The sequence below is a fragment of the Scardinius erythrophthalmus genome (assembly GCF_964197995.2).
Source record: "Scardinius erythrophthalmus genome assembly, chromosome: 14".
Lineage (NCBI taxonomy): Eukaryota > Metazoa > Chordata > Actinopteri > Cypriniformes > Leuciscidae > Scardinius > Scardinius erythrophthalmus.
In genome coordinates this window covers 18,052,431-18,066,578 of record NC_138234.1, presented here as the reverse complement: position 1 = coordinate 18,066,578, position 14,148 = coordinate 18,052,431, and the positions used below count along the sequence as shown (strand labels likewise).

General features: G+C 37.9%; 1 protein-coding gene across 2 annotated transcripts in view; it reads right to left on the bottom strand.

Annotated features, from left to right (window-relative positions):
* mgat5 (alpha-1,6-mannosylglycoprotein 6-beta-N-acetylglucosaminyltransferase) overlaps nucleotides 1-14,148 on the bottom strand; it is a 71,755-nt gene that overhangs the window by 29,659 nt on the left and 27,948 nt on the right. For both annotated transcript variants that reach the window (XM_081385544.1, XM_081385545.1), the window contains exon 4: nucleotides 2,022-2,098. In XM_081385544.1, the coding sequence (XP_081241670.1) occupies nucleotides 2,022-2,098 (77 nt within the window). The remainder of the gene's footprint in view (nucleotides 1-2,021; nucleotides 2,099-14,148) is intronic.

The following is a 14,148-nucleotide window of genomic DNA, read 5'->3' as shown; positions in this document are numbered from 1 at the left end:
CACTTGTATTACATTTGTTTTTTAATGAGTCAGAACTCATTAAACAAAACATTTCACTTTGTCTATGTAAAATATATATATATATATTTGCACTTATTTTGCATACTTTTGTATATTTACATTTGTTTTGGTGCATAAGTAACCAAATAAATCAAATTAATCTCAGAAAGTTGATTGAACAAGAGTTTAACATATGGTTTTACCAAATTATTTGCAAAAGTGGTAGATTTCAACCTTCAAACTAAACCTTTAAATGCGCATTCTCTTGATCACACCTTCTTTTGTTTGTTTTTTTTCATGTACATTTCTTGGTTTAATGGATAAACAAAACTGTTTTTAGACCTTCTAAGCTTCCAAACTTAAGTCAAACAACTTAGTTAGGCTGTTCTCACTGTTACTGCAGTCACATTTTTGTTTTAATTCTGCATGATTTTAAGAGGATTTCCATATCGCAGGAATTTCCGTGAGCTCTAAGACCTGTGATTATTGCGAAAGAGGCCAAGCTCAGGTCTGATCTGACTGAAAACGCTAACGTGATTGGCCGACTAGCTTCGGGTTGCTCTGCTTGATGTTAAGTCCCACGTAATTGGCCCTTGTCTGGCTGCTACATCAACGTACTTTAAAAAACCCAGAGGGACTCGTTCTGAGTATCAGGTGAGGTCATTGAGAGAAGTGCAATTCCAAGAAGGAAAAAGCATTTTCACATGGAAACGGTCAACTCTGAATTCTTTAAGGGATTTTAAAGATGTTAAATAATGTGACAGAACAAAAAACATTTTAAAATCTAAAAGAAAAAAAACTCTTTATTTGTACAATTACATTTTCAATTAAATTAAACTGCCAATATTATGCTTTTTCAAATATGACCTTTCATGCAGTGGGTAATGTATCTGTTTGTGAATGTAAAAGGTCTGCACAGACTGGGCCGTCTGACCAATCAGAGCAGAGTAGACCAATCACAACAGACTGGGCCGTCTGACCAATCAGAGCAGAGTAGACCAATCACAACAGACTGGGTCATCTGACCAATCAGAACAGAGTAGACCAATCACAACAGACTGGGCCATCTGACCAATCACAACAGAGTAGACCAATCACAACAGACTGGGACATCTGACCAATCAGAGCAGAGTAGACCAATCACAACAGACTGGACCATCTGACCAATCTGAACAGAGTAGACCAATCACGACAGACTGGACCATCTGACCAATCAGAGCAGAGTAGACCAATCACAACAGACTGGGTCATCTGACCAATCAGAACAGAGTAGACCAATCACAACAGACTGGACCATCTGACCAATCAGAGCAGAGTAGACCAATCACAACAGACTGGACCATCTGACCAATCAGAACAGAGTAGACCAATCACAACAGACTGGACCATCTGACCAATCAGAACAGAGTAGACCAATCAGAGCAGAGTAGACCAATCACAACAGACTGGGCCATCTGACCAATCAGAACAGAGTAGACCAATCACGACAGACTGGACCATCTGACCAATCAGAGCAGAGTAGACCAATCACAACAGACTGGGCCATCTGACCAATCAGAACAGAGTAGACCAATCACAACAGACTGGGTCATCTGACCAATCAGAACAGAGTAGACCAATCACAACCATATTACAGACTTTCATGAAAACTTATTAATGAATAAAATTAACAATTAACAATAGCCATGAAGTCTGCAAATGACCAGTCCAAACGAAATTTTTATTCTTCCTTATATTTTCCTAACTTTTCCCAAAGCCCATGATCCTTGTAGTACTCAGCTCATTCATAACACCATAGCAGTTTAAAGCTTTCAAATATGTCTCAAAACAAATCAATATCTTGCTGCTAATGTTTGTAAGGGGAACGTCCCGCAGAGAGCTTTTAATTTTCCCTTTCTGGATTCAGGATGAAAATGGTTTATAAATAAAGTCCAACAGATGAGAAGCCATCATGAGACAGTGGCAGTTGTGAAAGGGATTTTAACAAGTTTCGGATCGAGAAGCTTTCGAGAAACACTCACCTTCAACTTGCCTTCACAATGAGGAAACCCATCAAGCGAGGGTAGTTCACATTTCTCCTGTGCTCCGTTCAGCAAGTCTGTGCACACACAGAGAGAAAGAGAAAAGAACATAATAAGCACACAATAGTCCCAAAACTACACAAATCACAGCTGAAAATCAACAAGCTTGTTCAGCACACCGGCATTCAACTGGAAGATGAATACCATCCAATTATCACACAATCCGCTCGCAAATTAACTCTGTAACACAGTATTAGGGCCTCAAACCCACATAGTGATTACAAAGCATTCAAATCGTCTCAATTAAGCTGTTGCCTCGTATGAACTGAAGAAAACAATCTTTAACAAACCAATGTTAGCCAAGTCTTCAAGTTTTGCGTGGATGGGCCTTAATCATGAAAAACAAGCATTACACATTTGTCTGTAATTTGTGAATAAGCCATTCCTATGTAAATGTTCCCTTCTAAGCAGATAAGAAAATGGGAAATTTATGTAAAAATGAGATTCATGAATGATTTGCACACATATTTGTTCTGCTTATGTTTCATGAAAAGGGCCCAATGTGTGATTGGTTTAAAGCTGTTTTTATGATAAGTACATCTTGTTCGTTAATGTAAACAATAAACTTGTAGCGCAAAATTTACTGCTAAATACCGTTCAGACTGAATACTACACAACTGAAAATAAACAAGCTTTTGGGCGCTTGGCCGGGGAAAGAGATCAATAATTCACTTAACACGGCAAATTAACACAGTGTGAAATTAACACTAGGCCCAAACACACACATCTTGCCAAGTGCAATCAAACCATCTTCAAATAAGTTCTGTTTTCGCTTTGCACTGCAAGAGGAAAGGGAAACAAATTAAAAATCTTAAACACAAGTCGCAAACTTAACCGAAGTTGCATAATACATACATTTGTTAAGGTTTGTTGGATTACATTTTTATTAAAAGTTTAATTTAGTTTTTCCACTGCAATAGTATATAAACTGATAAAGTTTAGTAGACTGATTTCAGATGATTATTGAGTCTCCAGCAAAGAGTCTCCTTTCCTGCCAGACTTGTTTTCTCTATTGTGTTTTAAATAAGTCAGATCACTTGATTCTCACCTTTCGGAGCCCAGACGTTGAGTCGTTAGGTTGATTGACTTTCACCTATTGTCTTTAATGGCTCTGGAATGGCTTTTGGAATTGGAGTTCCTGGCCAGTATCAGCATGTGAATAGTTATGCTGATTCAATTGGACTCAGAGTAGGGTGTGTTCCCACTTCATTTGCATGCTTTATTCAGAGTTCCCGCCTCTATGTAATCCCTCCCCCTTGGAATGTATATAGCTACAATGTATAATGTTTTAGTTAGATCATGTTGGAAGTTCTATAGCCACGTACAGCGGAGTTCTCAATAAAGAATAACTTCCGTTGAACGCGATCCCGACTGTCTCACTGGTCTCTGCTTTGAAGAAAGAAAAACTTTACAACAGATGGTGCCTTGTGACCCGGATGGAGAAAAAGGAAACTCAAAGAACTGCATCTTGAAACTTCAAGCTCAAAGATCTCAACGAAGCTGACTGAGTTCCAGACTGAATCTTCTGAATCCAGATTGAAAACTTCAAGCTCCAAAAAGATCTCAAAGACTGATTTTTTTCCAGACGGAATCTTTCTCTACAAATGAAAGACTCGGTGAGTTTCACTCCATTAAAAGAACCAATGCAGACCAGTACAAATGTTTTCCTCTGCGCCATTCAGAGAAGAAGTTAACAAACAGCTGTAGAGTTTGGTTAACTAAAGATAAGCCTCTAAAAAAGTTTTTCTTTTAGAGATGAAATTTACCCCCTGTTGTTGGCAGGGAAGATTAACAGTTACATGTTAATATTGTGTGTATGCTCTTGCTAGAGAAGACCTATCTGTAAGCTAGAGAATTAGCTTTAGAATTAGATTTAGCTTCTTGTGCTAATAAGATTGTACCCTATGTTTGCAAGACAGTAGAGAGAAGTTTTTTTAGTGTTTGTTTGTGGTAACAAAAAAAATTCACAAAATGTTTAGGAAAAGTACTAGACAGATTACACCTTTTTGGACAGATAGAGAATTCAAGTCTTTGTTATCAGAGCACATGGACTCCATCGTGACTAAGCCAGTCAGATTGAATTTAACCAAGAAATTTGGCATTGATCCAGAGAAAGTGTGGTCAATTGAAGATTGCAAGAAAGTGTTGAGTGCATGTATCAGGAAGAAAAATCTGAAAGGCATCATCGGTTGTCACCGAGAATTTAGCTTATCCATTGCACAAGAACAAGCGCAGTGTATTGCTAAGTTGAAAGAACAGATCAAACAATTGCAGACTCAGGTGTCCTGTCTCAAGACAAACGTGGGCCATAACAAAGCCTCAACCAAATGTGATTTAGAAGACCAACAGTCAGAGGAAAGCTATCCTGATTTACAGTCTTTTGATAGTATAGAGGACAATGTCAATACAGATGTAAATGCAGTTGAAGTGTGCGTAGCTAGACAAAAGCCTCAGGGAAAAGGTGTTGATACAGTTCCATTTGCAACCCCCATATTGCAGCCACAAGCAATCAAAACATCTTTAGGTCCTAAAGAGATTGAGAGAATTGCTGAAAGTTTGCCATCAGTGCAAAGAAATTTTTCTGAGTTTAGAAGAGCATTGATCAGCAAAATGCGGCTCTATGATATGACTCTAGCTGAAGTCACCCAGCTAATATCACAGATCTTGACTGAGTCAGAATTCAATGATTTTGAAAGTGCTGTAAATAATTCTGAACTGCAACAGGCCAGTAAAGATGAATTGAGAGAGGAAGTTGTTAAAGTGTTAAAAAACATTGTTGGACCGAAGGTGGACTGGTCAAAGCTCACTAATTGTGTACAGAAGGAGGATGAAACTGTTTGTGAGTACACAGAAAGATTTTGCCAGACCGCTGCCGCTTACAGCGGAATTGCCGACACTTCAGAGAAAGTGTTAGGTCATAATGGTCCTCTAGTTCGTGCATGGTCCGATGGTCTTTTGTCAGAACATAGAAATGCATTGCCTTTCTTAGATCTTACATGGTCAAATAGAACCCTGCAAGACAACTTGGACAGTTTAGCTATTTGGGAAAGAGACTTTGATGTCAAGGCAAGAGTAAAAATTGCAGCAGCATCCTTTAAGGTTAACTCAGAGAAGCCAAAGAAACGCAAAAGTCCTAGAGAAGCCAGTTGTTCTTACTGTGGCAAGCACGGACATTTTGGAAAAGAATGTCGAAAAAATAAAAATAACTTAAGACAAGTTAACAATGTTATGCAGCTCTTGCTACATTTGTTTGCTACTTTGAAGCAACCCCTCCCCTCGTCACTGGACTCGTGGGTAAGCTTTTTGAGGTGTTAACAATTTGGGCTGTGATTGCTTAATCTCCCCAGTAACTTACAACAAAGATGAAAGACTTATTTTTTTTTGTTTAATAGAACAAAAGGAAAGTGACTGTCACAGCCTTTGTTTGGGGGACATTCAGAAAACTCACAGCCATAAATGTTACACTGCAGAACACTACAATCAGACCTCCATGCTCTATAGATGTCTATTAAGACTGATGTTTCACTGGAGAATGAAAATGTGCCAATTTTCTCACACACTGTACAGTGTGTGCACAACACAGGGACAGAATAGGACACGGTTCAGTGAGGGCCCTGGAAAGAACTGACGCAACAGGCGTCGGGGGCCAATCCAGGGTGAAGACACTACCTCATAGGCCTTTCCTCATTTAGTCCATCCTTACCTCACTGGTCCATAGGTGTCAAATCAATTAAGAAATAGGGAAAGAATGAAACGACAACAGTACACTCTGAAAACGATAGAACCATTGTGTTTAAACTGCTACAACCGTAGTGTTTTGAAGAAATACTGCTCTCTGTTTTTCTGTTTTCTGTCTTACAGTGTGCAGATAAAACTTGATGGCTTTTTCAAGATCCATATGCAGCGACCGTCTCATCTGCGTATGAAGCCCCAACCTCAAGAAGACAACCAGACCCACTGCTGAACGAACTATCACAAAAGAAAATGAAAAATACACAACGCAGAAAATTCACGGACCCTAAATTGCATGTTTGTTTCTGTGTCAGCATGCAATTACAGATGAACAACACAGAGCAAGTTACACGTGCCTGTAATTTACACAAGTTACAAGAATTAACTTTTAAGTGTATAAATTTGTATTTTTGTGAGAGTTATTAGAACTCTCAAAGGGGGAAGTGTTGGATTACATTTTTATTAAAAGTTTAATTTAGTTTTTCCACTGCAATAGTATATAAACTGATAAAGTTTAGTAGACTGATTTCAGATGATTATTGAGTCTCCAGCAAAGAGTCTCCTTTCCTGCCAGACTTGTTTTCTCTATTGTGTTTTAAATAAGTCAGATCACTTGATTCTCACCTTTCGGAGCCCAGACGTTGAGTCGTTAGGTTGATTGACTTTCACCTATTGTCTTTAATGGCTCTGGAATGGCTTTTGGAATTGGAGTTCCTGGCCAGTATCAGCATGTGAATAGTTATGCTGATTCAATTGGACTCAGAGTAGGGTGTGTTCCCACTTCATTTGCATGCTTTATTCAGAGTTCCCGCCTCTATGTAATCCCTCCCCCTTGGAATGTATATAGCTACAATGTATAATGTTTTAGTTAGATCATGTTGGAAGTTCTATAGCCACGTACAGCGGAGTTCTCAATAAAGAATAACTTCCGTTGAACGCGATCCCGACTGTCTCACTGGTCTCTGCTTTGAAGAAAGAAAAACTTTACAACAGGTTTATAAGGTTGATAAGATCAGAACTTTACTGCCATCTTGCTACTAAGAATAGCTGTTACATCATACATCATAGTTATTCTTCGTAATTATTATTATTATTATTTTTTTTACGAGATATCTATTATCTTTATTGGTTGGATTGAGCAAGCACTTTACATAACAACCCAGTTTATAACTTTTAAAACAAAGTTACACCAGTGAAATCAACTAAAGATAGTGATCAAATAAAGGAAGGAAGCTTAGTTCATTACAAAATTACTTCAAATAAGTAGCTATTTGCAAAGTTTAAAACATAAGAATACATTAAACTAAACCTTGTCAGACAGCAAAAAAACTTAAGCAGTTTCCTAAGTCGTAAGTTCCGGTTAAAGTTTTCCGGGCTGTCTTTTCGATCATCTAATTTTAAGGGTGATAAGATCTTAAAACTGATAGAATTTAGAATTTTTGCTATTACGGTAAATTTTTGTTCATATTTTTTGTTTAGTTAGATTTTAGTTAGTTAGCTTTTGTTTGTTGTTATTTATGAGACACCTACGATCTATAGTGTTCAAGGACGTGTTAAAAAACAAAGTATTTTTATTACCGTTTTTGAAGCAATGTGTTTACGGTAAACATTGGACAGTCGGTGAAGCACGGCTCTGTGATCAGTAGTAAACGCTGCACCATCTGAAATCACTGTGAGTTTGAGTCGCTTAAACCGTGCATTTGAAAAAGCAACGCTTCAAAATTCTTTCCAAACATGAGCATTTACGAATCCTTGTTAATCATTTAATAACATATTTTACTCTAAACTCACTTCATAACATCAGTTGAGTGATTGAAAACATCCTTCTATGAGATGATATGGCTTCTTGCATAAAATAAAACGCACAACATATTATTTCTAAGTATTCTATACAGTGATAAAGGCTATGTCATTTAGCACTGAAGTATAAATATACTTTATTATAATGAAAATATCCGAGAAGGCCTGAAGAACTCAGATAAACCATATATTGTCGTGGTCGTGTGTTTATTAGTCATGTTTTAATCTTATGTTTATTCAGCTACAGTGATAGTATGATGCCCATAGGAATTTCCTGAAACGACTTGCGTTATCGTACTTCTACAGAGCATATTTGGAGTTTCTGCACGAGAGCGCCCTCTTGCTTTCAGATGGAGTAGCATTTACTACTGATCACAGAGCCGTGCTTCACTGACAAGCTGCGCATAAAATAATTGCAGCCTTTGCCATATCGTGTGCGGTTTCACTTCGATTAATCGTGCAGCCCTCTTCTTATAAAAAAAATCTTATTTAAACCCATGAAAATGCAGAATAGTGAAAATTTATTTTTAAAACTGTTATTCTATTACCTCTAAGCAGATTTTGACTCATGTCTGACAGCTGCGTTTTGTTTAACTACAATCTGCACACATCATTGTATAAATAAATGATCATAAAAAAGGGTTGGGATGAAGACTGGAGTCATCTGCTTTTAAATAACAGTGGCACAGCTTTGTACTTTTATTTGCCCCTATAGGGAAGTTAGAAATCTAACCTCGCTTTTTCCTTTCTCTCAGTCACAGTTCCTGTCAAGTCATCAAATTCCTAAATCTCCTTCCTTTTGTGAAACAACTGATATGGATTAAGTCAACAAAATTGTTATGAAAGAACCTTGGATCATGAATGCACTATTTGCAGATTCCAATCCAGGTGCTGCGGAGTAGGCACACATAATCTACTGTACAAGAAGATGTGTGTCTTTTTGAATGCAAACACGTACCCATATTCTACAGACAAACCCGGATCCAAGTACAGACTTTCACGGTTTCAGTACAATAGCTTGGGTGGTCCCAGGGGTAAAGAGTAATGCTCAAGGGCATAATGGCAATAATAAATATCAGTAACTCAAGTTACTGAGTTTAAACTGCCAAACAAAGTAGAATATCAAGCGCGTAGTTTACACAAGTATATGATGTCATCCTGCGGAGCTGCCGTTTGTAAGCGGGTTAAACATTACAATGTTTTAGGCTTAAACAGCTATTCATATCAGTTCATTTTACAGCTATTTGAGAGATTAATGGACAGTTAAATCATAATATCATAACAGAAAGAGCCACAGTGACTTGTGTAATTTAGGTTAAAGTCATATGATTCTAGCGTTAGTCTTAAATGTGACCCTGAGATTTTTTTGCCATAGATCATCTTCTTCTGTCTGTATTCTCCTGAGGAGATTTACAGGATCCATAGACCCGGGTGAAAGAAGAAGATTCTTGAAGCTTGCAGCTTAATCAAACACCATTGTTTTTACAGGAAATGGGACTAAACAGACCACAGGAAAGAAGAGAGAGGAGACTAGATGAAGGACGGGAGAGGATAAGAGGGGAGACAAAATGAGAGAAGAAGAGACTAGATGAAAGGAGACGAGAGGAAAGAAGATGATGTGAAAGGCAAAGAGACAAAATGAGACGAGACAAGATGAGAGTAAAAGAGATGAGAGAAGAAAGGAGATAAGAGGAAACAAGGAAACAAAATGAGATCACATGAAAGGAGAAGAGAAGAGACAAGACAAGATGAGACTAGATGAAAGGACAGGAATCGAGATGATGAGATGAGATGAGATGAGATGAGATGAGATGAGATGAGATGAGATGAGATGAGATGAGATGAGATGAGATGAGATGAGATGAGATGAGATGATAAAGGAGAGGAATCCAGGTGAAATGAGATGACATGAGTAAGGAGAGGAATCCAGGTGAGATGAGATGATATGAGAAAGGAGAGGAATCCAGGTGAGATGAGGTGATGCAAGATTAAGGGAGAGGAGAGGAATCCAGGTGAGATGAGAAGAGTTGAGATGAAATAAGATGAGAAGAGTTGAGATGAGATGTGTTGAGAGTTGGTACAAGATGAAAATAGAGGAAAGGAATTCGGGTGAGATGGGTTGAGACAAGTTAATAAAAGATGAAGGGAGAGGAGAGAAATACAGGCGAGTTGAGATGAGAAAAGTTGAGGATAGTTGAGAAGAGTTGAGATGAGAAGAGTTGAGAAGAGTTGAAATGAGAAGAGTTGAGAAGAGTTAAGAAAATTTGAGATGAGAAGAGTTGAGAAGATTTGAGATGAGAAGAGTTGAGAAGATTTGAGATGAGAAGAGTTGAAAAGATTTGAGATGAGAAGAGTTGAGAAGAGTTAAGAAAATTTGAGATGAGAAGAGTTGAGAAGATTTGAGATGAGAAGAGTTGAGAACAGTTGAGAAGAGTTGAGAAAAGTTGAGAAGAGTTGAGAAAAGTTGAGAACAGTTGAGATGACACAAGTTGAGAAGAGTTGAGAAGAGTTGAAATGACACGAGTTGAGAAGAGTTGAAATGACACGAGTTGAGAAGAGTTGAGAAGAGTTGAAATGACACGAGTTGAGAAGAGTTGAAATGACACGAGTTGAGAAGAGTTGAAATGACACGAGTTGAGAAGAGTTGAAATGACACGAGTTGAGAAGAGTTGAGAACAGTTGAGATGACACGAGTTGAGAAGAGTTGAAATGACACGAGTTGAGAAGAGTTGAGAAGAGTTGAAATGACACGAGTTGAGAAGAGTTGAAATGACACGAGTTGAGAAGAGTTGAAATGACACGAGTTGAGAAGAGTTGAAATGACACGAGTTGAGAAGAGTTGAAATGACACGAGTTGAGAAGAGTTGAAATGACACGAGTTGAGAAGAGTTGAGAACAGTTGAGATGACACGAGTTGAGAAGAGTTGAGAAGAGTTGAAATGACACGAGTTGAGAAGAGTTGAGAAGAGTTGAAATGACATGAGTTGAGAAGAGTTGAAATGACACGAGTTGAGAAGAGTTGAAATGACACGAGTTGAGAAGAGTTGATGGAAGATAAAAGGTGAGAGGAATCCAGGTGAGATGAGATGACTTGAGATGACAAGAGATAAAAAGAAAGCAGGAAATGACATAATATATTATGTCAAGAAATGACATAATATAGTATGAAAAGAGTGGAGAGGAAACTAGGTGAGATGACATGAGATAATACAAAATGAAAGGAGGGGAAACCAGGTGAGATGAAATGAGATGACTCAAAATGAAAGGAGAGAAAATCAGAAGATAATATGAAAAGAGTGAAATGAGACAAGTATAGACAGTAGAGCTGCATGATTCTGGATAAATTGAGAAACCTGATCTTTTGTTGTAAAATGAAGATTGCGATTCTCCCACGATTTTGAAGAAGAAAAAAACATTAGACGACTAGACAAAATAACATGCAAGAGGTTCTGACAAAATATTCATTGCTTTAGTCCATTTAAAAAATTATAATTTGAACAAAATAATTCAGTGTCAAAAAGTCTATAATCTTTTATCCCAGTACACTTTTATCCCGTTATTTAAATGTTTGTAACACATAAATAACGATAATGTGTGGTTGGATCTGATAAAGCTGCTTCATACTGTACATTTACATGACAGCTGCTCTCTATAGATCAGTGGCAGCGCGAACGCAGATTTGAATGTTGCAGGGTGACGATCGTACTTTCAAAGGTTAAAGGCCCATTCACATCAAGGACGATAACTATAAAGATATAATTCTAAAAATTGTTCTCCATATTAAAGAATAACAGAGTTCACACCACAACTATAACGATAAAGATATGAGGAACGATATCATTGGGATCACTTTCAGAACGATTTTTTTTCCAGCTGTCAAACGATAAAACACTGACAGCCAATCAGAATCCATTCTAGCAGGTCATCCATTTTCGCTACTTTGAAACCGCAGCGCGGGCGCGCGCGTGCTTAGAAGAAAAAGACCGTTATTGGTCGTTGGTGTGGACGCATATATAGTTATCTTTATCGTTATCTTTATAGTTATCGTGCTTGGTGTGAACGGGCCTTAACCAAAGTCCCTAATGTCTTTGGTTAAACAGTTTCACATTGCAAGCATCAGCAGAGTGAGCAGCACGTTTTGTCACTGCTCATATCAATGAACGAGAGCATTCATATTGAAATCATGATGGCCGACGCCCACTCATTAACATAACATGGGCAGCGACAAAATATGTGCCATTCATGCTTGCGATGTGTAACAGGCCTTAAGACAGTAGAATCATTGTCATTTAGGAATAAGATCACGTGGGTGTTTGAATCGAGATCGCAACCTTTTAACGATTAATCGTGCAGCTCTAATAGACAGTACTAAAAGAGGGAAACAAGATACGATAAAAGGAGAGGAAGAGGAGACAAAAAGAGATTAGAAGAGAGGAGACAAGTGGAGAAGAAACCAGATAAAATTAAATTAAATTAAATAAGATGATATAAGTTCAAGTTCACTTTATTTACTATTTTAAGATGAGACGAGAAAAGACAAAACTAGAAGAGAGGAAACTAGATAAAATGAAAGGAGAGAAGAAGAGAGAGGAGAGGAGGAGAAGAAACAAGATAGGGCGAAATGAAAGCAGATGAGATGAGATGAGAGGAAATAAGATGAGAAAAGAAGAGAGAAGCGGAGAGGAGATAATATGAGCGTATTGGAGAAACAGAGACGAGAAGGAGAGATGCGAGAGGAGAAGAAAAGACGAGCGAAGATGAGCGAGCGGAAAAGTTCATGGGGAGGAAAGACGAGATGAGAGGAGACAAGACGAGATAAAGGGAGGAGAGGCAAGGACACAAACTGCAGCCATGCAAGGGTGTTAGCCATGTGATCTCCAATTATTTGATTTGCAAGGATTGGATCATCTTTCTGCTCTCTTTCTCTCCTTCATAAAGCGTAAGACACGACGGCGCTGTAGAACAATGGCTAGAGCAGCGCACATTAAGAGCTTTTCCTGTAAACGAAACAAACACCCCACTGAGGGAACGCCAAACTGTAAAGGACGTACATGTCATTCACAAATCCACATCGTTTAAGGTCACATGCTAAAAGAATTTAGGCCACATGACACAAATAACCCAAAGGTCATGGGAGAAACAAACAAAATGGCTCAATTAGAGCACTAGCCGAAATATAGCTGAAAGACAGAAAAAGAGGGATGACTATGAAGAGAAGACAAAAACAAGCTGTGAAATATGTCTCTGAACACTAACTCAATCAGCTGGTTGGGTGTGTTTAACATACAAACACAATTTAAAGCTAAATTAGACCATAATTATGCCTTAAATGGACACAAACAAAACCTGATCTGTTTCACATACACACCGGACATCCTCATCTACCGCAGAGGGATTGTTTTTCAAGACAGCATCGAATAATATGAAAGCCCTTCCAAGGCATTATGAAAATCCAGGCTGAATTTGAATAACAGCATACTACTTTTATTATATCTACCACATCTTTTTATGGTACTACTATTACAATATGCTTTCCAAACTGAGCCCTAATATGCATGGTAAGCATAATAAATGATTTGCAATACTGGAATATGATTTGGAGTCCCAAAACACGTTGGAAGTACACAAAAATTGCTTGGATGGTGTACGGTTTTTAAAGTGTGCACCCGGGCATGCATTCTCAGGCTAATGTTACCCACAATCCCTTGCGTCACTTAATACAATTTGTTTGTGGTGGTTTTCTATTGACTTGTTCTGTTAAGATGAGATGAGAGGAAATGAGATTAGACAAGAGAGGTTGATGGCAAGGCATTCTGGGATGTGGTGACATCATCTGTACTGATATTAGCTAAACATAATTCCAAATTTGCATGCCATCCATAGTAAACCGAATTTGATATTTAAAATAGCATGTCGCAAATTACATTTTGAACAGATGAAAAGAGTGCGCCAAACATACTTGCATACAGTAACATACTATTTCCAAGTGTGCTTTAGGCTGATATTACCCTCAATCCCTTTAGCGCTATCAAAGTTGACTAGTTTTTGATGGTTTTTGGGACCTTTTCTGTTAAAGAAAAGCATCAGGAATTCAAGATCTGACCCAAAGTTTTACAATACATAAACATAACAAATAGCAAAAGAAAAAAAGTACATGATAAAGGGGTCTATGGTATAAAAATGCAATTTTATGCCATAGCAACACCTCAATATATACTACTCAGTATATATACATACTGCCTTACTATATACACTTACAATATACTTTCCTCATCACCACAGAAGTGCATATTTAAGACACTAGATTATGAAATCACATCATCATATGTTTCATTTTGATTTGACTGAGAACGTCATGCTAGATATCAGTAGTCAGTTTTTTTCTATCATGAACTTTATTGAACTTCCGTATTACTGCCAGGTGCAAAACAATGATTAGCTGAGAGGGAGACAGAGAGAGAAACAGAACAATTTCGACTATTTCTTCCGCATGTGCTGCTACATAAACAGCTGTGCTTGACACAGGCTTAACATA